This window comes from Fusarium odoratissimum (genome assembly GCF_000260195.1).
Source record: "Fusarium odoratissimum NRRL 54006 unplaced genomic scaffold supercont1.2, whole genome shotgun sequence".
Lineage (NCBI taxonomy): Eukaryota > Fungi > Ascomycota > Sordariomycetes > Hypocreales > Nectriaceae > Fusarium > Fusarium odoratissimum.
In genome coordinates, this window is record NW_022158688.1 from 1205255 (window position 1) to 1227096 (window position 21842).

At 49.6% G+C, this 21842-nt stretch overlaps 4 protein-coding genes across 29 annotated transcripts; 3 read left to right on the top strand and 1 right to left on the bottom strand.

The window, feature by feature from the left end:
- Nucleotides 1-1417: 1417 nt before the first annotated feature.
- On the top strand, nucleotides 1418-9544 carry FOIG_02051 (uncharacterized protein). 19 transcript variants are annotated; one of them, XM_031199125.1, is made up of 8 exons: nucleotides 1418-1860; nucleotides 1943-2183; nucleotides 2450-2556; nucleotides 2809-2904; nucleotides 5794-6061; nucleotides 6140-7246; nucleotides 8004-8678; nucleotides 8729-9544. In XM_031199125.1, the coding sequence occupies exons 4-8, from the start codon at nucleotides 2836-2838 to the stop codon at nucleotides 8872-8874; spliced, it is 2265 nt and encodes a 754-aa protein (XP_031071162.1). In that variant the 5' UTR covers nucleotides 1418-1860; nucleotides 1943-2183; nucleotides 2450-2556; nucleotides 2809-2835; the 3' UTR covers nucleotides 8875-9544. The 19 variants fall into 19 exon arrangements, with proteins under 19 accessions (XP_031071162.1, XP_031071163.1, XP_031071175.1 ...); XM_031199126.1 differs by having other exon boundaries at nucleotides 1704-1860; nucleotides 1946-2183; nucleotides 2450-2904; XM_031199142.1 differs by having other exon boundaries at nucleotides 1742-1860; nucleotides 2809-5452; nucleotides 5794-7246.
- Nucleotides 9545-11891: 2347 nt separating this feature from the next.
- Nucleotides 11892-14487, top strand: FOIG_02052 (uncharacterized protein). Its single transcript, XM_031199144.1, has one exon. The coding sequence runs from the start codon at nucleotides 12027-12029 to the stop codon at nucleotides 14247-14249; it is 2223 nt and encodes a 740-aa protein (XP_031071181.1). The 5' UTR covers nucleotides 11892-12026; the 3' UTR covers nucleotides 14250-14487.
- Nucleotides 14488-16327: 1840 nt separating this feature from the next.
- On the bottom strand, nucleotides 16328-17696 carry FOIG_02053 (uncharacterized protein). The gene has a single exon (XM_031199145.1). The coding sequence runs from the start codon at nucleotides 17502-17504 to the stop codon at nucleotides 17124-17126; it is 381 nt and encodes a 126-aa protein (XP_031071182.1). The 5' UTR covers nucleotides 17505-17696; the 3' UTR covers nucleotides 16328-17123.
- A 37-nt stretch (nucleotides 17697-17733) lies between these two features.
- FOIG_02054 (CK1/CK1/CK1-D protein kinase) lies at nucleotides 17734-21279 on the top strand. 8 transcript variants are annotated; one of them, XM_031199152.1, is made up of 4 exons: nucleotides 17734-18169; nucleotides 18501-18590; nucleotides 18764-19900; nucleotides 19987-21279. In XM_031199152.1, exons 2-3 carry the CDS (start codon nucleotides 18579-18581, stop codon nucleotides 19865-19867), a joined length of 1116 nt encoding a protein of 371 aa, XP_031071189.1. In that variant the 5' UTR covers nucleotides 17734-18169; nucleotides 18501-18578; the 3' UTR covers nucleotides 19868-19900; nucleotides 19987-21279. The 8 variants fall into 8 exon arrangements, with proteins under 8 accessions (XP_031071189.1, XP_031071186.1, XP_031071183.1 ...); XM_031199149.1 differs by having other exon boundaries at nucleotides 18764-19863; XM_031199146.1 differs by having other exon boundaries at nucleotides 18764-19863; nucleotides 20001-21188.
- Nucleotides 21280-21842: the final 563 nt, after the last annotated feature.

Consider the following 21842-nt stretch of genomic DNA (forward strand, 5'->3'; position numbering starts at 1 on the left):
CGCGCAAAGAATCTGGAGAGAATGTCTCTAGAACAACAAACCTGACAACAGCAAGGGACATGCTCAAGAGCAGTTACAAGCTTATAGTATGGGCCACTAGACGATCACAAGCCCCCCAGCACGAAAGGAATAGATTTGTCGGGATACAGTTCTGCCATGTCGCCCAGGCAGTACGATAGAATTCAAATTGTTCGTGAATTTCCTAGACCGCTCAAATACTGCACAGTAGAGTTGCCACATATGCCATGGTTTATGTCCCCCTCAGGTGCGCGTTTTGGTCTTAAATTAGTGAGAAGTTTAACGCGGTGGCTTGAGGTGGAAGACTGGTCTCACGTAACGACCAGAGCCCAAACCTCAAATTGTCTCTGCTTCGGTACACCCGTTTCAAAGCTTAAAATACCAGTAACTTAGACACCGGTCTATTCCTTTGTCATCCTGACATACCTTGGGGAGGAGCAAAATTAAAATCGTCATACAGCAACAAGAAGAAAAGAACGACGTCTACAGCCAGCTTCTCTGCTCTAGTAATAACCAACCACTCCTCGCACAACCCATGGTCCAGTGAACCGCATGTCGCTCTAGCATCCACGTACTCGTTGGTTGTGTCCAGCTACGCGAATGCTGGTCATCCCGATGCCGATTCTAGCCCCCGTGTGACCATGTCAAGATCATCAATCTGCAGCAATCCATGTGGACTGCCTGAGCCCTTGTCCTCGAACACATGCCACAAAGGCTCGTGCTGCCACAAGATTTAGGTCAAATTGAAGATCTAAACACATGTGTGCAACCCATCTCGCACTGCGTCTCGCACTGCAACATTCCACAAGATCATCAATAAGGGACGGAAGCATTTATAGCATCACCGACAACCTGAACTACTTGCGTACTTGAGCTGAACACCGCATAACTAGGTGGACCGTGGCCAGACCGCCGGTCGTTTATCCCCAAAGCAAAGCACTCAGGTATTTGTCTTCACAGGACTGGATGCTGTTTATACAAGGGGAAGTTATCTACTATTTAGGCCATTGTTCTCCCACTTCATCACAAACTAAGGCAGTCCCTGCTTCACCCATTTCCCGCACCGACCAGAGTTAGCGTTGTCCCAAGTCTCTTTGACAGGCAACGGTTCCACCCACTACAATCGAAGCCTACGACGTCTCGTTTTGCCAACGGTCCGTTCAGTTAGGTTGGGGGACTAATAATTCCAGGTACCGAATTAAGCCGGATACGCTGCGCTAGCCGGTACTCTTCCACAACCAGAACCAGTTGGGATTCTCTTTGGTACCCCTGATAAGGTAGGTTAGCCATTACCGCCGTGCAGCTCCCCGCCCCCTGCCCTCACATGGCCGCCATCTGTCTTGTTTTGCTTCCCGAGCTTGCTTGGTTTGGGCCCTAGCATATACATCAACACTGATCAAGTGCTTTGTCTTGCGCGAACCAGGCTCGCTATTGCGGATTTGGTAGCGCGTTACAGCAAGCTCGGGTCGCGAAGAAGGGATATTGTGTCTCCGCTCATTTTATTGTGATTGCTGCCCAGTGAGCATCAGAAGCCGCTCTCCCGGGCCCAAGTTCCAAGCCAGGCCAAGTCAGGAGTGTGATTTCACTCAAGTTCACGCCCTGTAATTAAGGGCCCCGGCATGACTAAAGTCCCAGAGACAGTTGGCGGCCAGGGCTGGGGCAGTATATCTTGCAGGGCCGCGCTACCTTGATCTCTTGTCGCTGTTCTTTTTAATCACATTATCCCAGCTAAGCCCTGGCCGTTTCTGACAGTTGCCAGACCACTCTGCGAACACACGCTCATAGTTGAAAGGGTGTCTTACCTACAGAGCTCATCCTTGTTGATGTCACCGTCCAGAAAAGGTACGTGTGCGTCCTCAACCTGCATAGAACATCTCAAGACGATCGCGAAGCAATACCTGAACTGACACGAGACCATGCGCAGCAGTGATCAAACTACATCTCCATATTACTTCGAAGAAGGCCATCGCGACAAACAAACCGACCCTCCGGCATCGCACTATAGTCGCGGCTCCTGAGCAATTCTCGAAAGTTTGACAGGGATCCGCGCTCCTGGAACCAGCACGTGGAAAACGTTACCAACAACCTCTTGTGTGCCACCTTCAAGAAATATCACAGCCGCTGCTTGTTGTCTGTTGCTACACCACTCCAAACACGATTACTAGGTGCGTCGAATTTTATGGTCCGTTTGCTCCTCGCTGCAGCTGCAAAAGATACAAAGCTGCAATTGTCCTACGGTGTCGTTTTTCTCCCACGAAATTAGGACCCGCAGAGGCTTACTAGTATATTTTACTAGTGGCTTCCTGCACGGCTTAAGGAGACGACCATCCGATCATCATTGCCTGCATTCTTTTACCAGCGTAAATAAATTGAGAGAGGACCGAGTTGATTTTTATCCTATTTCACCATACTGACATGCCGCGCCTTCTAGATTAGCGACTCTGTTTCAGACTCAAGGCGCCACTCCGTCTCACTCGTTAATCACGACTAAGTCAAACGACGGCACTTGGCATCCCACAACAATTTTAGGAAGCTCTGGTAAGTTCGTTCTTCGAAGGCACATCCCTTCCATTCCATTCAGATCCAGAGACTGCATCCTGGAAGAGGACCTTGGTTGGCGGATCTCTATCTGACGCACAACGTACTGCTTATACGGGACTGGTAATCACGCCACTTTGGCTATGGTCTACAACGAACATCCTAGTAGAGCATGCGCTGTGTGTTGACCTAGCTGGCTCAAACTGCGCTTCCGCTTTACCCAGCAGATTGCTAACGATGAGCATTTGACAGCACCGTTGACGATTTTTACCATTCCCCATGACTGTCAGCATGTCGTCGAGTCGCCAAATGCCGGGCAACTTCAAACAGGAGCATGGAATACATCCTGTAAGTATCAACTCTTATTGTTCTGTTTGTCTTATCGATTTGCATTTTGTGCAAGAACCTGGAATATATTGCCTCAGCAAAACTATGGCTAGGTCACTTCAGTGACGACCATCAAATGACATCGACATCGTTCGCGTCGCGGCTACCGACGCGTCTGGGAGACCCAGCATCAAGTGAAGGCTGGAGTAGGCTGTCTGTCGTTACAAGTTCCCGGGAATACCAAGATTTCGAGATGCGTCCCGCGCAATATGCCTGTCGCAAGCTTGACCAGGTCAGGAGCCCCAAGGTGGGTTGAGCAGGGTATCTCTTGTTTCACCATGACCGGGGCGGCCGCAGGGATCAGGGGAGGGGGTGAACAGCTCCAGCCTTCTTGACCAGATGCTCATTTCAAATCCCAAAGATGGGAGAGACAGACCAGGCTGAGGCGAAACGTTGCGACGTATCCTTCTTGACAACCGCGTTGAGGGAAACGGCCAGCGACCTCGCATGCACTAGCCACACCGTTCTGTTCAAGCCATCAAGCCATATTTTGGACGCAACGGGAGTGCGCAGACACTGTTACAACTGCCCTTCACCAGCAATCACGAAAGCCAAAATTTGGGTTTTCGAGGTGCCACAGAAGCGCCACCAAGGCCAAAGTTTGGCTGCTATCCACTTAACGGTCGCGAGGCTGGCGACACAAGAGTGCAAGTGTCAGTCAACCTGCCGACCAAGATGTCCACCACACCAAACAATCCAAATCTCGTCAATGACGCGCCGCGGCTGCGCGGAGCAGCACCCGGTGGATGATGCCTGGGAAAGAGGCCGAGAAGGACGCTTAACTCAGCTGAGAAACGTCTTAATTTTCTTTTTGAGATGACAATACGCGACCAAGAACACCAGAACAGCGAACGCTTGGCGACCCTGACCGCACTATTCTAAGTGGGTACAGACTGTATCGGCGGTGCTCTTCCAGTGGGGCGCTGGGCTGCAGATACTGGTCTGCCCATCCTGATTCAGGGCGTGGCAGAACGATCATCAAATGTCAAATGTCGACAGAGGGAACAACGGGACGTGACGTGAAGAACTGAACGCACGTCCTCGCCTACATGCATCCTTTTCACTGCGTTCATCAGCATCACCACTAGGATACACCAGTGGTGACGTACTGCATTGACATCGAGCAAGCGGCCTCTTGCAGGAGCAGGCTGCAATATCCACAGCCGCAAGCCTCGAGGGCCCAGTTCATCTAGAAGGAAACAAGCACCTATACGCGAGATTTCGCGCATCAACGTGCGGTACTCTGCAGGTACCTGGACCCGGACGGAACTCTGTACACCATTGCTCCCGCAGTCAGTGACCGTTGCGCGTCAGTCGAGTTAAAGCTCCAAATCTCTAGCCGGGCCATTTTGGGGGCGGGTCAGCGCGAATGACCAGGGGATTTGAGATGGGACCATCAAAGTCGACGGTTGAAAAGACGTTACCCACACCGCCTGTGGCCAAAATAGGATCACCAGGGAAAAGCCAATCCCGGTGTATTCCTGGCCCGTTGGCTAGCCCCGGTTCTCGTGTTCCCTATTGGGCAGCTGCTCCTTTCTGGGCGCCTTGGTGAGGCGACCATTGGCCACTTAATCAAACCCAGCCGACCCCTGTCACGTTTCTTCCATGCGTTGTCCTCCCCGGAGACATCTGCTTGGGCTGCCGACACACGCTACGCAACAGTATCTCGACTTGCAGGTACAGAGGGACAAGTACCTACCGGCAGTACATCCTCATCATCTTACCCGTGTCCTCCAGCCCGTGGTCACCCCTCTGTCCCCTTTTTCTGAAAATTGGATGGGTCGAGGTCTGAATGGGTGCATAGCTGGAGTGTTCTTTTCCGGTTCTTGAAATCGGGGTTGAGCTTTCGCAGACACACCACCCCGGTTGCACCACTTGCACTTATTCCCACTCCTCATTGTGTGTCGCTGCTGTGGGCTTTGTACTGCGATACCTATTACTGCTTAAGCTGGTGAACCCTTCTCAAAGGACATTCACTAGTTGTCCACCGCTCCGGTCTCTTGACCCCAAAGTAATTTATGCTCCTGGGGAATCCTGCGACAGGGGTGTCGTCGCGGACTGGCACAATTGCAGCACTTTCATATCATCCCTGTCCATTTCCAGGCAGACCCCTCCCCTCTTGACAGCATTTTACTCTAGTTGAACCCTGACCTGGTGGCGCCCGCTCAACTGCCAGACAAGCCTCGTACTCCTGGTTCCTATCCGCTGGCTCAACAGTTGCATCTTAATTGAGCACTTGCCTGGTCTGCCATCCCATTAACCAGCTCATTACCCATGGTCCAGTCGCCCATTCTCTATTATCCACTTGGGATCATACCTTGTTCTCATCCCCATACTGCAATCTTGGTTCAAATACCCGCTCCCCTGCCCCTTCGTTTCCCCCCCGTCGCCCACCCTCTAGCACACCCTTCGTTCGATCGATCTTGTCTTCTGGCGCTCCAAAGGCCTGCTCTCTTTTCCTCGTCCCTGGCACACGAGCTTTAACCTTCGAGACGGAGACAGTTTGAAGGTACCAATTGCCAATCTCTCTCCAACCACATCCAGCCAAGCGGTATAGCCACCCCCCAGTGCCCTCCATCCCGTGTTCTTCGCTGTAGCCCTTGAGAACCGGGTTGCTTTATCATTATTACCACTCCGAGCCTAGCCCGCCTCACCCGTGCAATCCCAGTCCTCACCAGGGGACATCCACTTAAACCAGCTCCCCAGACCTGGGTACTGGCAAGGGGAAAATAAAACACCAACGCGTCCTTGACTTTGTACTATTTTCTTTCTTCGACCCGTGCCTTATAGCTTCATTTTTTTTTCACACGTCACGTCCATGTCTGACTAATGGGTCTTCTCTCTATGCAGCATCATCCACAGCACCAGCAACAGGGTCATCCGCCTTCCCAACACTTGCAACACTCGCGACCCCCGAGTGTAGTTCACCAGCAGCATCACACTCAACCTCACCAACCGCCACAACAGCAGCATCCAAGCGCGTACTCGTCCACGCATTCCCTTCCCCAAGGGTACCAAACCAGTGCTCAGGCGCCTAGCAATCAGGACAACCTCAACTACTACAACCATCCAAGCCCTTACAGCACACCTGGTGCCACAAGCGGATACACATCCGCAGGTAAGTTCTTGCTGGCTTGAAAGCATCCCATTTTCGAAGTTCGCGTTTCAAGACAGTCACTTACATTACGCAACGTAGATACCTCCGATATGATGGCCGCAGCACAAATGCCGAGACCTCCCTACCCTCCTATGTCCTACCATACGCCTCAATCCAACTCCCCTGCTTCAGTCGCATCGCCCTCGCAACATGATCAACATAGAAGCATCTATGGCCAACCCCCATCGCAGCATCTTCAACAATCTATGTACTACCAGCCGCAGAATCAATATCAGACTATGCCTCCTCAAGCTGCCGCCTCGCCCTATGCGCAACACGCGCCACACCCCCAACAGTCCATGACATCGCAGCCCACCATGATGATGTCTCAAACCGCACCCCAGAACCAAATGACGCAGCATGCTGCGCAACATGCGCACGCAGGAATGACCGGTAGTCCTCGGCCCAAAATCGAGCCTCAGGTGCCTCTGCAGCTCCAGAAGCCTCAGTCATCTCCGATGCAGCAGGCTCACCACCCTCAAAACGGCGGACAACTGCAGAGCCCAGGAAACACCACGCCCGGTGTCAATCCAAGCGCAGCACCAGGACCTATCCCCGCCACAACCCCTCTCGTTGTCCGACAAGACGGTAATGGTGTACAGTGGATAGCCTTTGAGTACTCTAGGGACAGGGTCAAGATGGAGTACACCATCCGCTGTGATGTTGAGTCCGTCAACATTGATGAACTATCACCAGAATTCAAGCAGGAAAACTGCGTCTACCCCCGAGCATGTTGCCCCAAGGACCAATATCGCGGCAACCGCCTGATGTACGAGACCGACTGCAACCGTGTTGGCTGGGCTTTGGCCGAGCTCAACATTCCCCTCAGAGGCAAGCGAGGACTTATCCAGCGAGCGGTCGACAGCTGGCGCAATAGCAACCAAGATCCCCGACTTCGCAGCAGACGAGTTCGACGCATGGCAAAGATGAACCAGCGCAAACAGGTTCAAGCTTCTCCGCATCCCGGTGCGGCTCACATGCCCGGCCCCAGCGGGCCTTCAGGGATGCCTGGAGGTCCAGGACCCATGGGACCTGGTCCCGCCGCAATGGGCAAACCTGGTCTCGGCAGCATGGGTCAACCAATGCACCACCACCAGCCAGGAGCTCACCCTGACGGTACAGGACAAAGTGGAGGAGATGAAGTTGGTATGTTCCACCAGATGTGATTGATTTAAACGACACTCGTGTCGGCGTTTGCACATGGCTTTTTTAGCCTCCACGCTCCCATCTGCCTCGCCCCTTCACTACCCCTCAACTCATCGCACCGCACCGCATCATCAAAAGCTCTGCTTGACCAACGTTGTGTTGATTAATTGATACCAAACGCACTTTGTTTTTTTTCCTTACTGTCTTACAAAATCTGTTCCTCCGCCGCAGCGGCTGTATCTACGTCTTTACTATCTCCATTGTTTCGGTTCGCGGTTCGAAAGTTTGGGAAATGGGTTTGTCATCTCCTTTCTTTGTGTTTTCACTGCCTGTCAAAGACGACATAGGCGGATGTTACTTATATCTATACAGCATGCCGCAGTGGCTCTCGAGGGATTATGAGGAACTCTTTATTTGTTTATTGGCACAGTTCTGTACATTACCATAAAGTCGCGCCTGCACAGTTGCTGCTGCTACTGTTAGTTGTTTGATTTGCTGCTGGGTTTTCGCGACTCTTAGACGAGTTCAATCTGCCAATTGGCTTTAAAAGTTACCGTTTGTCTTTGGTTGCCTCACTTAGATCAACCTTGCAAGCCTTATCCCTTCGTTCTGCTTTAATCCCTGAAGCTAGATACTCTGAGTTTGGTCATGTTTTGCATTTGCTGTCGCTACTGCTCATCCTATCCACGCCTTGTCATCATAAGCACTCACGAACTGAATTTGTATTTGGAGACAAGCTAACAAGAGATGTTCATAGGCGATGGCAATTCCTACGAACACCATCACCACCAAGCCCCTACCACCCAGAACCCATCAAGTAATGACGATGTGAGACCAGCCCATGTCTTTACTGGGTACAATAATCAGCCTTATCCCACTAGTGCGCCAATGTCTCACATGGCTCCTCACTCTGGGGGCGCTGTCCCAGCCAAGCGCCACAGCAAAGCCAACGCTGATGAGCCTGACGATCTATTCCCGGATATCCCTGAAGCTAAGAAGCGAAAGTTTATCCTTGTCGAGGACAACGTTCGCGGATCTCGTCTCCGGGTCCGGGTCACCCTCGAGGGCGTCGATACTAATGAGATTCCCGACAGCTTCCGCAAGGGTGCCAGTGTCTTCCCCCGCAGCTACTTTCCCCGGGAAATGCAAAGTCCTCCCCCCAGTGCCACCGGCTCGCGTTTCTTTGGTGAAGATCATGATGACGATGGTACCGAAGAGACCGAAGGCCGTGAGTCTAGCCGCCGCGGTGTTAATAGGACTGGCAAGGAGATGGTCAAGGTTCCCATGGGCGAATCCTCAGGCGAGATTGCCATTCCCCGAATGAGGAAGTCGACCCGGGGCAGGGAAGTCCGTCTCAATGATCTTGGCTACCGCATGGCCTGGCTACAGAGCCGAGTCTTTGCGGGTCGGACCGTGTTCTTGCAGCGAGCATGTAAGTTGTCACAATCACTCTTTGGTAAATTGATTATTAACAACTTGTAGTGGACTGCTACCGTAACAAGACGCGCGCTGCTATTGAGAGTGTCATGCAAGACGTCAAAACTGTTGCCCCTCATTACGAAACTCGCGCTGGCAAGAGGCGATGGAATGAACGCATGCGACGTGGTGCGAAGGAAGACGACGAATAAAACCTATCCCTTTACTCTTTGGCCTTGTTTTTTTTTTGATCAAACCCCAAGCTAAAACACTGTCCTTTTTGTTTTAAACATCCCCAGCTGCATCATCGATATTAGAGATTGGTTCTCTCATTGTTCGTCTCATATTCAACGATACCATTCTGCGATGGCATCCAATGGAGGTGTCTTCTCTCTTGTTTACTACACCATTTTCTTCTCTTGACTTGTCGCGGTTGCCTTACCACTTTCTCTCGCATCAATATTGTTTTATCAAAGCTTACTGTTAGCTTTTCTCGCAAGCTTTGTTTTGTCGAAGGTGCTGGAGCTTAAAGCCTTTTTTGTCATCTAGTGGCTCCTGTATATTAATGCTACAAAGCAAGATACAAAGATTCCACAGGAATGGGAGCTACACATACAACAAGCTGCCGTTGTGAACATTAGGAATACCACATATGCTTGTTTGATCATAGCAGCAGTTGGTTCAGCCGGAGAATGGATTAATTACATATGGAAATGGAAGAAGAAAGAAGGGATGATTTAGTGCTTTGGTATCGACCAAAGCCACCTTTATCACAATACTGTGTATTTATCGTTGGGAAGAAAAAATTATATTGTCTTTGGCCAGTAATGCTTTGATACTTTTGTGATATAATAATACAGCGTCTCGTAACGTCGTGTCAAGAAAGATGTTCATCTGTGTGAGGAGAACAATAGGCGAGAGGAAAGCTTAACACTCATGCTACCTCAAAGGAAGATGTATCTCAAGTATGCAATGTATTGTACCATGCCAATTTTGTCTTTATTCTCACATATTCGCACTCTAGCGCAGAGGAAGCACATTTCACATAGCTACTTGAGTTTAACAACCACCTTGGTTTTTGGGCACTCTCCTAAGGAACCTAACATAGGTAGAAGTAACTGTATTCGTCAGGGCTGTTAGACTTGAGCTTATTCTAGAGAGTACATGGCTAGAAGCGCCTCTGTCGCTAGTATTCGGAGTCTTAGGTCTTATTTCTTCGTCACTTTTCAGATAAGTTCAAAGCTTTATGACGAGATGCAAATAGCTCGGGAAAGTTGGCCATCTTGAGTCGCATGGCTTAGTATGCTAGTGGTATGTCGTCGAATTTCCAACTCTGTGAGTCTTGCGCTGAGCCTGGATTCAGTTTCGAGAGCTGGCACGTGAGCCAGAATTCGAGAAAGCACTGAATAATCCTGGGTCTTCATTGGCTCAGACGATCTGGAGTTCTCTGACTGCGCGCTTTCGTGAGGTTGCATTGGTCCAGGTGGGAGAGCATTGATAACCGCGAGGACAATGTCACAGGAGATCAGCCATTAAGATTATTGTACATGATAAAGATATGCCACCGTCTAGCTGGGACAAGGTGACACAAGGTGGAGTGCCAAAAGACCAACTGGTAATACTATATGGATATTAGGGAGATATTGTGAGAGATACATCCAAATACGAAGAGGAAGACGAAGAACAAACACCAGATTTTGCTGTGACGGCAGTGCCCAGGGCCGTATCAAGGGTTTCGAACCGGTTCATTACTATGCATAATCTGAAAAATGAACGCAAAATACTCGCTCGTGGTTTTATCAGACATGAGCGAATGGGGTCTAACAAAGATGGTTGAGCTACTCACAGACATACCTCAAGAAAGAGGAGCCAGTCCGCGGACATTAATAAACCAGATAGTGAGATTCCTGTTTCCTTACAGGCTTACAACCGGTTTGACATTTCATTTGTACTAGAAAATCTAGATGATCTCGTTTGTATTCTTCTGGGTGTGGGCGCCATCAGAATTTCTCACCGCGTGTAAACCAATGATTGGTATGTTTACCTGCTATGGAGGTGCTCAGCTTAGGCACATTCTCAGGAGGTAGCATGCCAGATTCTTAAGAAAAAAAATCCCCAGACATGCAAGGCTACTCCAGAGAAACATAAGACTAGTAACCCAGATGTCATGCTGGACGAGTAGATAGTGACACCATAGGAATCCCGGGGAATTAAGATGACCTTCCAAGGCATTCAAATCGTAGGGAAAGGTAACCATTCAATTAAATCAACATTATGTTAAACAGTAACCGTAAAATCAATCATGGAAATATAACTTGGAAGAAGGAATAGATACGTAGGGAGTTTTATATGAGATGCTGGCAAGGTTGTTGATGATTTTTGTCAGCACAAGCGGTGAAAGTACATATCGTGACTACAGTCTTGAGTCATAGTCATCCGCGGAACTTATTCAACGCTTCTGGTGAAACAAGAGGTATCTTAAGTGAAAGATTATTCAAGCCCCATATGACAAACAAAGACGGATAACGGGTTGTATCTGATATGTCAAACAAGATACCTTAGGCGGCAGAATTGCTAATGGGTCGCCACTTTATGAGTGGTAAAAAGAGGAATGACAAGTGAGAACGATAGGATGTATGTGTTTACATGGAGCTGTTATTTATTGGCACGAGGTTTTTAAGACTTCTTTTTCTCGTTCTTTTCTTTTTGGATGTACATGGTCTGTATTCTCGAAACAAGCCAAAGAAACGCTAATACATTGATTGATCTGCGGGCAGGACCATATCCTTAACCGAATTGTGTCCCAGACTCATCTGTACAACTTATAGTTAGACTGATAAAGGTGTTTCGAAGATCATATTTGAAGTATGTTGTGGCCGTTTAGATTATCGGTGATTGTGAATATGCCAAGAACCGAACCTTCGAAAGAAGCTTTTCTCAGCCAAACCAAAGATTCGACACAACACCCCCTGTCATGACCAATATAGTGGCTTAGCTTCAGCCCGAGACCAATTCCCACCAAAGCCAAGCCACATAGGGTCTTTCAGCTGAGTGGAAAGCATGTCACTGGAATGCGGGTGGTATTTTTAGTCCTACCTATCTGAGACCAGGGTCTCAGAGCTACAAGAACAAGAGAAATGAAGACGACAGTACTATGTCCCTTTCAGGCAAGTGCACTAGTTAGGTAACTCAAGTGCAAGGCAGTCACATTGTCAAGGCAGCCCGCAAGGCGTTAGAGCCTCCCTTTCACCCAACTCTTCCACAGCCCTAAGTTAACATCAGGCCTTTTCTTTCAACCTCGAATACACGTTATCTCACCATATAATCGTCTTAGATAAGACCACTGTATATTGCCGCTGGAAATATGGTCCGGACCCCTTATTACGACGGCAATCATCCGCCTCCCCTATTCGTCGCTGAACTTGACAGTGAGCCAGGACGTCCCGGTGATGCCCCATCTCATCATAGGCCAGATGGAACACCTGTGTTCGAGATGAGCGGCGAGCCAGTGCTTCCGCAGCATGGTCAAGATGGAAACCAATCTAGTCTTTCTAATAAGTGCCCGTCGTCCCTTCAGGCCCTGGGTGCGTCCAAACCAACACAACAAGACCAAGAGGACCAGAACAAGCCAAGCAAAGACACATCCACTGCATCCCAATCTGTCATGGCCAATCCCTGGGCATACTTCGGACCCGAATCTTCGGATGATAAGTTAAAAGAGACGCAACGACCTCAGACAGACAACCGTCGCCCATCAGAGCCAGTGTACAGACCCTATCCTGGCGATAGCGATGACAGCCCTCCAGAGGTTCCTCATGGCACACGGCCATCCACCAATCCTTCAAGCCCAGACCTCAAAAACGAGGACTATGCCTTCTATCCTGCACCGTTGAAACTTGCCCATCGTCCTGCCAATGCAACTTCCCCTCCTGCCTTCAAGGCGTATGTTCCTCCAGTGTCCCAGGAGTCATCTGATTTAGAGCCCAAGCCTTTAGGCCGGCCTGATAGGACCGACTCGCAGTCGCCAACGGCTCTAAATGCATATCGGCCATATAGGCCACATTCGACTCAGCCTCCTGCTTCATCTGTACCAACATCCAATACTCATCCTGCCACCGCGTCCTCTAACCAGAATGTCCCTCCTGCATCCCCTTCAAAGCCCCCAGAACAACAACCACCCGGGACAGTTTCCCACCAAATCACCTCGACAACACCTCCGAGCCACACTCCAAATCCTCCAGCTTCGGGTGCTACTCTGCCAAAGCCAGCTGCCAGTCTTCCTGCCTCCCCGAAGCCTCAAACGCAACAATCAGAGCCACAGCCGCAACGACAGCATGGCATTCCGAACGCTGCTCCGGCTCAACCAATGCCTCCATCTACGTCGACCTATCTTCCCTCCCCTGTGACCTCCCCAGTCCAGTTATCCTCAGTTGTTTCTTCACCGGCAACTCCTGCGACGAATGCTGGAGTTCCCTTCACTCAGCCACAATATGCTGCTCACGTTGCTGTCCAGACGTACGCCCAGACACCTGCATCTCTTGTTGATTCACCTTCATCAGTAGCATCACCAGGTCCATCTCATCATGCTGGAGTGCCATTTGCACAGCCGCAGTATGCTACTCCGGTTCAAGCACATAACTTTGGATTAAACCAAACCAACATAACCGTCGCACAAGCCCCGGCATCTGTTATGCCAACTTCGGCCAGCAACTCATCACAATCCACTCCGGTTCAGTTCAACTATGGTGTGCAGCAGCCAACTTATTCATCTCCAGTAGAACCAGCGCAAAGCACTTTGAATCAAGCATCCCCTCACCTACCCGCCCCTTATCAACAACCAATTACATCCGGGCCTAAGGTACAGCAAACACACGCGCAACAGCCGAACACGAGACCATATGGCACACCGGTGCCGACAGTGATCCCACAATCACCCCCACCTCCATATGCGTCTCAGGACACCAGCTTTGGAGCTGGAGCGCAACAATCTGGACCAGGAAATCCCACGATGTATCAACCATCTCCAACCGGTCCTTACCCTCCTCAGCCTCAGTATTCTACCCAACCTACCTACGCTCCGGCTACTAGTCCCCCTTTGCCGGGTCACTCAGGAAACAGCCTACAGCCTCCGGCTCTCCCTCCCAGGCCATCCTCATCGCAAGGCTTTGCTCCCACATCAGGTTTCGGTGCAGGTCCTGCTGGCTACAACCCAGCCAGCTATCCTCGTCCACCACAAACATATTTCGCACCTCCTCCTGCGCTGCCGCCACGGCCTGGCCTTGGAAAGCTAGCTGGTGGCGGCGGAAAGTTATTTGGCAGCAGCTCCGCAGATAAATGGCTAAAGAAGACGGGCCAGGTATTGGAAAGTACGTTGGCACCATATCTTCAAGGACAATCAGGACAATCGGCATCCTATCGACCGGGCTCCAATGGTTTGCAAGGACAACAGGGACAACCGATGCAGCAGGCACCAGGCCAATATCCCCCTCAAGGCCACCATTTCCATGTACCTCACTTGGCTCCTCAGTATAGAGGTGCTTCAGAATGGGGACATCCACCACAGGGACCCAGCGCACCAGGATACTAGATGATTCTGTGTATATAGCTCCCTTGAAATTTAGTATACTTTGGTGCCCATTTAGTTAGTCATGAGGGACCTAATTGTCATGGGACAACGAATTTCGTATGCATGCCTTTATAATAAACGAGAACAGGAGAGCGCAGCTTTAGCTCCTAAGCTCATCTAAGAGATTTGTCTCCTTCCTTATAAATATTGAGCACCTCGTCGAAAATACACGGCTTGATTCTACAGACATAAAATTGCGGCCCTACTAAAGCTGGTCAACTGTGACACAAGGAATAACATATCATAAGAGGTACTTATCGATAGAAGGCTTTGAGCGATATTTCTTCTGTCTTCCATTGGGCGAACTCAAAGCTCTGTACCAGCTTCAACGGAGTTTAAAACATGCTACATGACTTCTACATGATCTCAAAACGATTTTACAGGTTCACTCCTAAGTTGGTGCTCTGTTTGATCAGTAAATAGGTAATGTATGTGATTCAGTTAGTGACAAAAACTGATCATTTACTGAGAAATAGGAGTCTATTCAAAATAATTGCTCAGTAGACTACCCTATCGATAAGAAGAATTATATGTTGGGTGACATCATCATGAATTGACCACAGGCATTGCGTCATGGGACCAGATCTGGCTGGCTCCCTTTGCTGTTGAACTATGCTCAATCATCAAGTATGGGTTTCCATGATAGTAATAAAGAAATTCAGATGCCCGTCTCCTATGGTTACCACAAACTCGGTTGTGTTGAATTACGGAACTGAAGCCAAGAGCAGTCACACTCACATTGACTTACTCGGCTTATGATGGTGAAAGCGAGTTGATGTCTCGTAGGTAGATATACCTAGGGCCCTCAATATGACAGCGAGCTGCAAATTGTGACACGTATAAAGAAGAACCTTACTACCGCCTGCCAGGTTGAGAATATTGCCTTGGTATTATTTTAATCAGATGGTGGGAGACTCAACTACTTCTGCGGAGGATGATGAAATATTTAGTTATGGCTGAGGAGCTCGAGAGCGGAATGATTGGGAGCGGCATTGACCAACCCTGATTCATCCGCTGTTAAAATCCTCATCTGGCGGCGTCTGGCTTACCTGGTGCCTGCCACGCTTTCAATGTGTTTCATCTTCAACGTCGGGCGTACAAACTCAAGTGGTGAATGGAGACGCCTTCAATCTTGGGAAATCAAACGTGCATGTCATGGAGAAGAAGCTCTTGTAGTTCTGGGGCCAAGGAAGCGTAGCGAGATGGTGATTGTCACAGGGGGTACCTTGGGTATGGTCGCACCATATAACTACCTTACCCATAGCAGCACAGGGTAGCTATTTTCAGCTCACTGACATCCTGCAAGCCATCACAGACCCTGGCGTCTCGATGCACGCAGCCGGTGGACAGGTGAGGCAGATTACACGGCGTCGCTCCTTAATTATCATTCGAGACTCGCACTGCTGTAATCAGCCGGGCTATACGGAACAGCACCAAGCCTGAGTGAGCCATCCATCATGTGAGCTTTGGAAGCGCGGTCACCGTGATATTGACGTATTGGAAGGTGCTGCAAGTCAGTTCTCGTGACATTCTTAATGCAAGAACCCTGAAAGCCCATGTACGTAGCGCCCTTTGCCAAAGGCAGACATGAATTAAATAATGTGTGCTATGGGTTTGTTGAATGATAAGTCGGTGAGCATGGTGGTATGGTCACGAATGGTCGGTTCCGAAGGTAAACGAAGGACGGACAATATCTCAGCTTTGTAAGGTTGAAGAAGAAAAAAAGTTACAAGTGAAAATCCATCATTCTAATGTTAGTTGGCTGTACAAGTCCAACAACTAAACTGCCAATACGGCCATCTATTTGTCATTCTCATATATTTCATCATAGAAGTTGTTTTCATATTTTCTTCTCGGCTTAGTCTTCTCTCACTCAGTGCACTAAGATTTCTTCCATGACTAGGTCTAGGCGCTAGAAGAATTCTTTGCCTCCAGCGGAGATGCCGTCTGCTGTGTGGTTGATCGGTTTGCTCCGAACCGTCTCTCCATTTCTCTGTCATATAGTATGATACCTAGTTACCACATAAGAGAAAGCTGAACATGCTACGAGACGAATCAAGGGAATCCATGCAGATTCACCAATATTTCGAATTATCTCTGAGCTGTTATCACCTCTCTTACCGCCCAGTTACAGCTCGCTCGCTCGCTTGCTTGCACCCCTCACCGGGGAGGCTGAGCCGGAGCTGTGCAATTCGTTGTTTTACATAGGTATCAGGCTTTCAAGGCAGATAATTGAGGCCGGTCAGAATAAGCAAACAACGGAAAACGCGGATCAAGAAGATTGGGCAGTAGTTATGTCCTCCTTTGCCATTCTCTCCACCATGAATTAAAGATGTATTCGACGGCAGTCCATATATATCTATCACCTCTTGGAGCCAAGGACGGCGAGACTGATATTATAGAAATAACGGGAATATGCATCAATGTAACCAACAGATAGGCTTCATACTTTCAGTCCCATGGCGTCAATATCCATAGCCCTAAATTGGTGAAGCAGATTACTCATCTCAACGGTTCCAAGAAAACACATCCAAAAACCTCGGAATGTCTGTCATTGAAGACATATAATACATTCTAAACATCGTGATGGTCTTGGAAAATATTGTATAAATTGTCGGGCCGTCCTGTGATCGGCAGGCCTTTTTCCAGATCGTCATTGCAAGGGCGGCTATTGACATTGGCGATGGCCTAGCTTAGTAGCGGGCAACCCTCAATGTGTTGGGATGTCAGGATGATGATACCTGGAGCATTATCCGTGGTAGTTACCCGATTGCAACATGATTCAAGAAACAACCGAATCGGGGACCCGAGCCTAATGGAATTATGAGGTACTACCTACATGTAGGTCAGTGCTGAGAGATTTTTAGGTCTGATACTTGGACCACCTCGGCTGGAATATGTTAGCAGTGATGGACGGTAGAAGACGTGTACCGAGGTCATGCAAACAGCAAGAGAGAAGCAAACAGCTTGAATGATTGATTCATCATGAAACACCTGGAGCTGCCTTTGTACATAGTGAGACTTCGATTCATGCACTTCTGAGCCTTGACTCTGCGCCCTGTCTGTAACTCGTCTTATTCCACTGTCTTGGCCTGCCAATTGTTGCCTCATCCCCCACTTTGGGCCGCATTCAGGTCCAGAAGACGACGGGACCTGCCCTTGAACAGTCCTAGACGGTGAAGACTGAATGGGAAGTGAGCTAGGGAGCGGCCCCATCGCATTGGGGAGGGGAGTGCGCTGTGCGCTTGTCCAGTAGACGCCGAGCCCCCTGGAAACGAACCGCTAAGTTGTGGCTGATCCAGTGAGAAGCGCCTAATAAGGCGGTCGAAGGGCGCGTCAGGGCCCATTCATAGGCTCTGGTTCTAGTCCATCCATGCTGGGAGCCTCCAGCTGTGATCACCCGCCACCCGCCCTTCAGACAAATTCCTTTCCCCCTTCCCCAAATGATGGGCTGGGCTGGGCTGCTTTTCACTCACCCTCAGGCCTCGCTCTCCCCATTCTCCACTTTTCTTATTCACTTGCTCTTTCCTACCCGCCCCCTTCCACATTTCATTCCCATTTCTCCTCCTCAGCCTGCCATTTTCTCCCATCCCACGACGCCCTTCCGCCATCTCTTCTCCTAACATCTACCTACACCCACTGTCATCTCGACGACGACCTCGCGACTTTACGTCTGCCATAGCTGCTTAGATTCTCTTGGTCTTTCTTTCAGATTCAACAAGAACCCTCAGGAATTACCGGAGCCACATAGTTCTCGAGAATCTTGACCGAGTTTTTAACTCCTAGCTATCCCCGATTCTCACCTAACCGACGCTGTCACCTCCCAAAGATCAGCCTGCACGCGTTTTGACCGCCTCCAAACGCACACGATTCTCTTGCAGGTATGTTAGCCGATCATATTTCCTAGACCGAAATGTGTTTTTTGTTTGGTTTTGTATCAACCGGCTTGTTCGTATATTCATTCTCTGTCATTTGGATGCACCGACTCATGCCTACGCGGGCTTTTCTTGATACTGCATGAGGCTTGTCGGGCGAGTCGCTCTTACGTCGAGTTGCGTCGGGTTTGCCTTGTGGCGTTGCCCACCGCCCTCAAGCCTGATTCTTCTCCGACCCAGTTTTGCCCCTCTCATTGCATGCATTGCCGCCTTTTCTCATTTGCTTTCATTTATCTACTTTTCAACCGAACCTAGACGTTGCTGACTCCCCCTATAGCCAACGAAGGCTTGCAGATCACACAAACTTGTACATCCGTTTTTATTCCTACGGAACGGAAAACCATCAACTTTCATCATGACGACCATGGTACGTTCGCCATCTCGAAGGTCTCGATTCAGGCTCCGGTGCACAACACCTCTAAAACGACATTAATCATCTTGAGGCACCATAAGCCCTTTTTGATCGCCCGAGTTACTTGTGCCGGAGCTTGAGTAGAGACAAGGAACATTATTGCAGCATTGGCTAACTCAGTCGGGCAGGATCTTCGCGTCGGTAACAAGTACCGTATCGGTCGAAAGATCGGTTCAGGTTCTTTCGGTGATATCTATCTGGGCACCAATATCATCTCCGGTGAGGAGATCGCCATCAAACTTGAGTCCGTCAAGGCCAAGCACCCGCAACTGGAGTATGAGGCTCGTGTGTACAAGTCTCTTGCTGGTGGCGTTGGAATCCCGTTTGTTCGTTGGTTTGGTACCGAGTGCGACTATAATGCCATGGTTCTCGACCTTCTCGGCCCCAGTCTGGAGGATCTCTTCAACTTTTGTAACCGAAAGTTTTCCTTGAAGACGGTTCTTCTCCTGGCCGATCAGCTCATTTCTCGAATCGAATACATTCACGCCAAGTCTTTCATCCACCGAGATATCAAGCCCGACAACTTCCTCATGGGTATCGGCAAACGAGGTAACCAAGTCAACGTTATCGATTTCGGTCTTGCCAAGAAGTATCGCGACCCCAAGACTCACTTCCACATCCCCTACAGAGAGAACAAGAATCTGACAGGTACTGCGCGCTACGCCTCCATCAACACCCACTTGGGTGTCGAGCAATCACGACGCGATGATATGGAGTCCCTTGGTTACGTTATGCTCTATTTCTGCCGCGGCTCTCTCCCTTGGCAGGGTCTGAAGGCCGCCACCAAGAAGCAGAAGTACGACCGCATTATGGAAAAGAAGATGACTACCCCTACTGAGGTTCTCTGCCGTGGATTCCCCAATGAGTTCGCAATCTACCTCAACTACACTCGATCTCTTCGATTCGACGATAAGCCTGATTACAGCTACCTCCGCAAGATCTTCCGCGACCTCTTTGTTCGGGAGGGTTTCCAGTATGATTATGTTTTCGACTGGACAGTCTACAAGTACCAGAAGAACGCGCAGGCTATCGCACAGGCTGCCGGTCAGGCCAACCCTGAAGACGAGGAAAAGGCCCGTGCCAGCCGTACCAACGCCGCTACTGCCGGCCAGTCTGCTGCTAAGCCTAATGCCATTCCCAGCACTCGTCGCAAGATGCTTGAGCGAGGCTCCGGCGCTGGCGTCGATACTCCCGACACCAACCGTGCCATCGGTGGAAGCGACAGGATGTGAGTGATAAGTAACGCCTATTTTTTCTAGTCCCTCGTAAGGAATCTTTTTCCTTCGCGCGTGTAGTGTGTTTTTGTACCGCTGGCCGAAGGGAGATTTGCTGACAACTATGGCTGACTCAGTGGACGATAAACAGGCTTCGCTCAGCTTCAAAGGGAGCGGGATATGCCTCGGGCAGCTATCGGCCGAAATGATTTCTAAACCGATCACTCCTCTCTTTTTGGGATTCTCACTCATGGCTACCGATACTGGCGATTCACACCCAACATCGACACCCGGATGCAAGTCTCTTGAACAGCTGAATGATTCTGCTGGTCATCATTCTGCTTATTGATCGAGGTCGATTGTTGGAGCGCGGATCGGTCACGCCCATTTTCTACGCCTTTGCTCTATCTTGTTCTTCGACGTATCTTTTGGCGAATTCACGACTTTACGCATGGCTCGGGTATCTCTTGATGGTTGGAATGTTGCACAATGGATAAACCTTCGGGTTTCGTCCTTTGAGCGACTACAATGCCTTCAGGAGACTTTCCTGAACGGCATGTCCGGTACTCCTATTTCTGGGTGTACCGAACCTGTGGGGCTATCACTGCTACTCGCAAAGTAGCCTTACCTCGGAATGCCACATACCATGGTGTCGATAATACAAGATTCGCCCCTGGAGCTGAATTCGGGTCCACATCTCGCTATGGCTCACCTTTCCGTCGAAGCGGCTCAGCTCGATCCCCTAGCAGGCATTTCCTTCATCGTATCTTTCTTTGCTTTCATTTAATTTGCATGGACGTTTGCTCTGGTCTTTTTGAGTTTGCTCCTACCTGTCGGAGATAGCTTCTGGGGAGGCAACAGGGGACGCGGTTCAGGAGTTATGCTACTGGTAAAGCTAGTCTCGACACCATGTCGCGAATGGCAAGCCTGTTACGGATAGCAGTCCACGTTGGCAGAGGATCTTGGTACAGTGGCAGATGCAACAGCGGGAGTTACCGGCCTAAGTTAAGGTCAGCTCCGGTATCCTACTGTTCGGCTTGGTGGATGGAATCAGGCACTTCATTGGGCGAACAAGTTGACGCAAGTTGCTGCAGCCTTCAAAAACACCATGGTGACGCGGCAACTGACATGGCACTCCCATCATGAAGTCCAAGGTTGGGAAATCGGGTATTAACGAAACTCCCCAGCAGCCGACAAGGGACATGGTTGATGAGCCTACATTTTCAACCGTCGGGTTGAGCAGCCCTGGATTTCACGTACATCCACCCACCCCTTCATTCATTTCTTGATCACACATTAGGTAGTCTACAAATTCAGTCTGTTTTATTTGGAAATTATCGTTCAACTTCAGAACGATGCGTCATGCCGTTCGTTCTTGGTAATCCGTAGCCTAATTAGGTGAAGTAAGTTTAGCCCTGATATCATGAAGCCTACGCAGTTGTACAGGCTTTCAGTTGAATCATGAAACAAACTGATGCCTGGCTTATACACTAATCAAGTGATGGATCTGACCTAAAAGAGCAGACTGGTTATTTACATGCTGAAGGCACAGACTCGAATGGGTGTCCGAGGAACCGCCATCCAATGACAAGGTCGTTTGGATGGTCACATGTGTGGAATGCGTGCCTCGCAGCCTACAGGTCTCGTTATCTCGAGCGGTAACAGGAGCTGATTAGATAGGAGGCCAATAGACATTTGAAAAACAGATAAGTTGGGATGTACAACGTTTCATGTATTCAGTCATCATCTCAGGAATAGTCTTCAGTTTCTGGTAGTAGATTTGACTGAATACCTCATGTAACGCAACACAGGAATATCTAAGGTAAGTACCATACTGAGCTTTAAGTTGATAGCCGTACCTTGCAGGAGGCGGAAAGTGTGTGTACATCATCACGGGTGTCGAAATCTGTAGTGTTACTCTGAGAGCCCAAGGAGCAGCTTGGGCACGCGATCGAACCCTTCTTTGGCCTATGCTGACGATTGGATCTCAAGT

Excerpts from the sequence above, each read along its gene's own strand:
- FOIG_02051 (XM_031199125.1), top strand. The coding sequence starts at position 2,836 with ATGACTGTCAGCATGTCGTCGAGTCGCCAAATGCCGGGCAACTTCAAA. Across the intron at positions 2,905-5,793 it reads AGGAGCATGGAATACATCCT|CATCATCCACAGCACCAGCA; the intron begins GTAAGTATCAAC and ends CTCTCTATGCAG. Across the intron at positions 8,679-8,728 it reads CGTGTTCTTGCAGCGAGCAT|TGGACTGCTACCGTAACAAG; the intron begins GTAAGTTGTCAC and ends AACAACTTGTAG.
- FOIG_02052 (XM_031199144.1), top strand. The coding sequence starts at position 12,027 with ATGGTCCGGACCCCTTATTACGACGGCAATCATCCGCCTCCCCTATTC.
- FOIG_02053 (XM_031199145.1), bottom strand. The coding sequence starts at position 17,504 with ATGGGGCCGCTCCCTAGCTCACTTCCCATTCAGTCTTCACCGTCTAGG.
- FOIG_02054 (XM_031199146.1), top strand. Across the intron at positions 19,864-20,000 it reads ATCGGTGGAAGCGACAGGAT|GCTTCGCTCAGCTTCAAAGG; the intron begins GTGAGTGATAAG and ends GACGATAAACAG.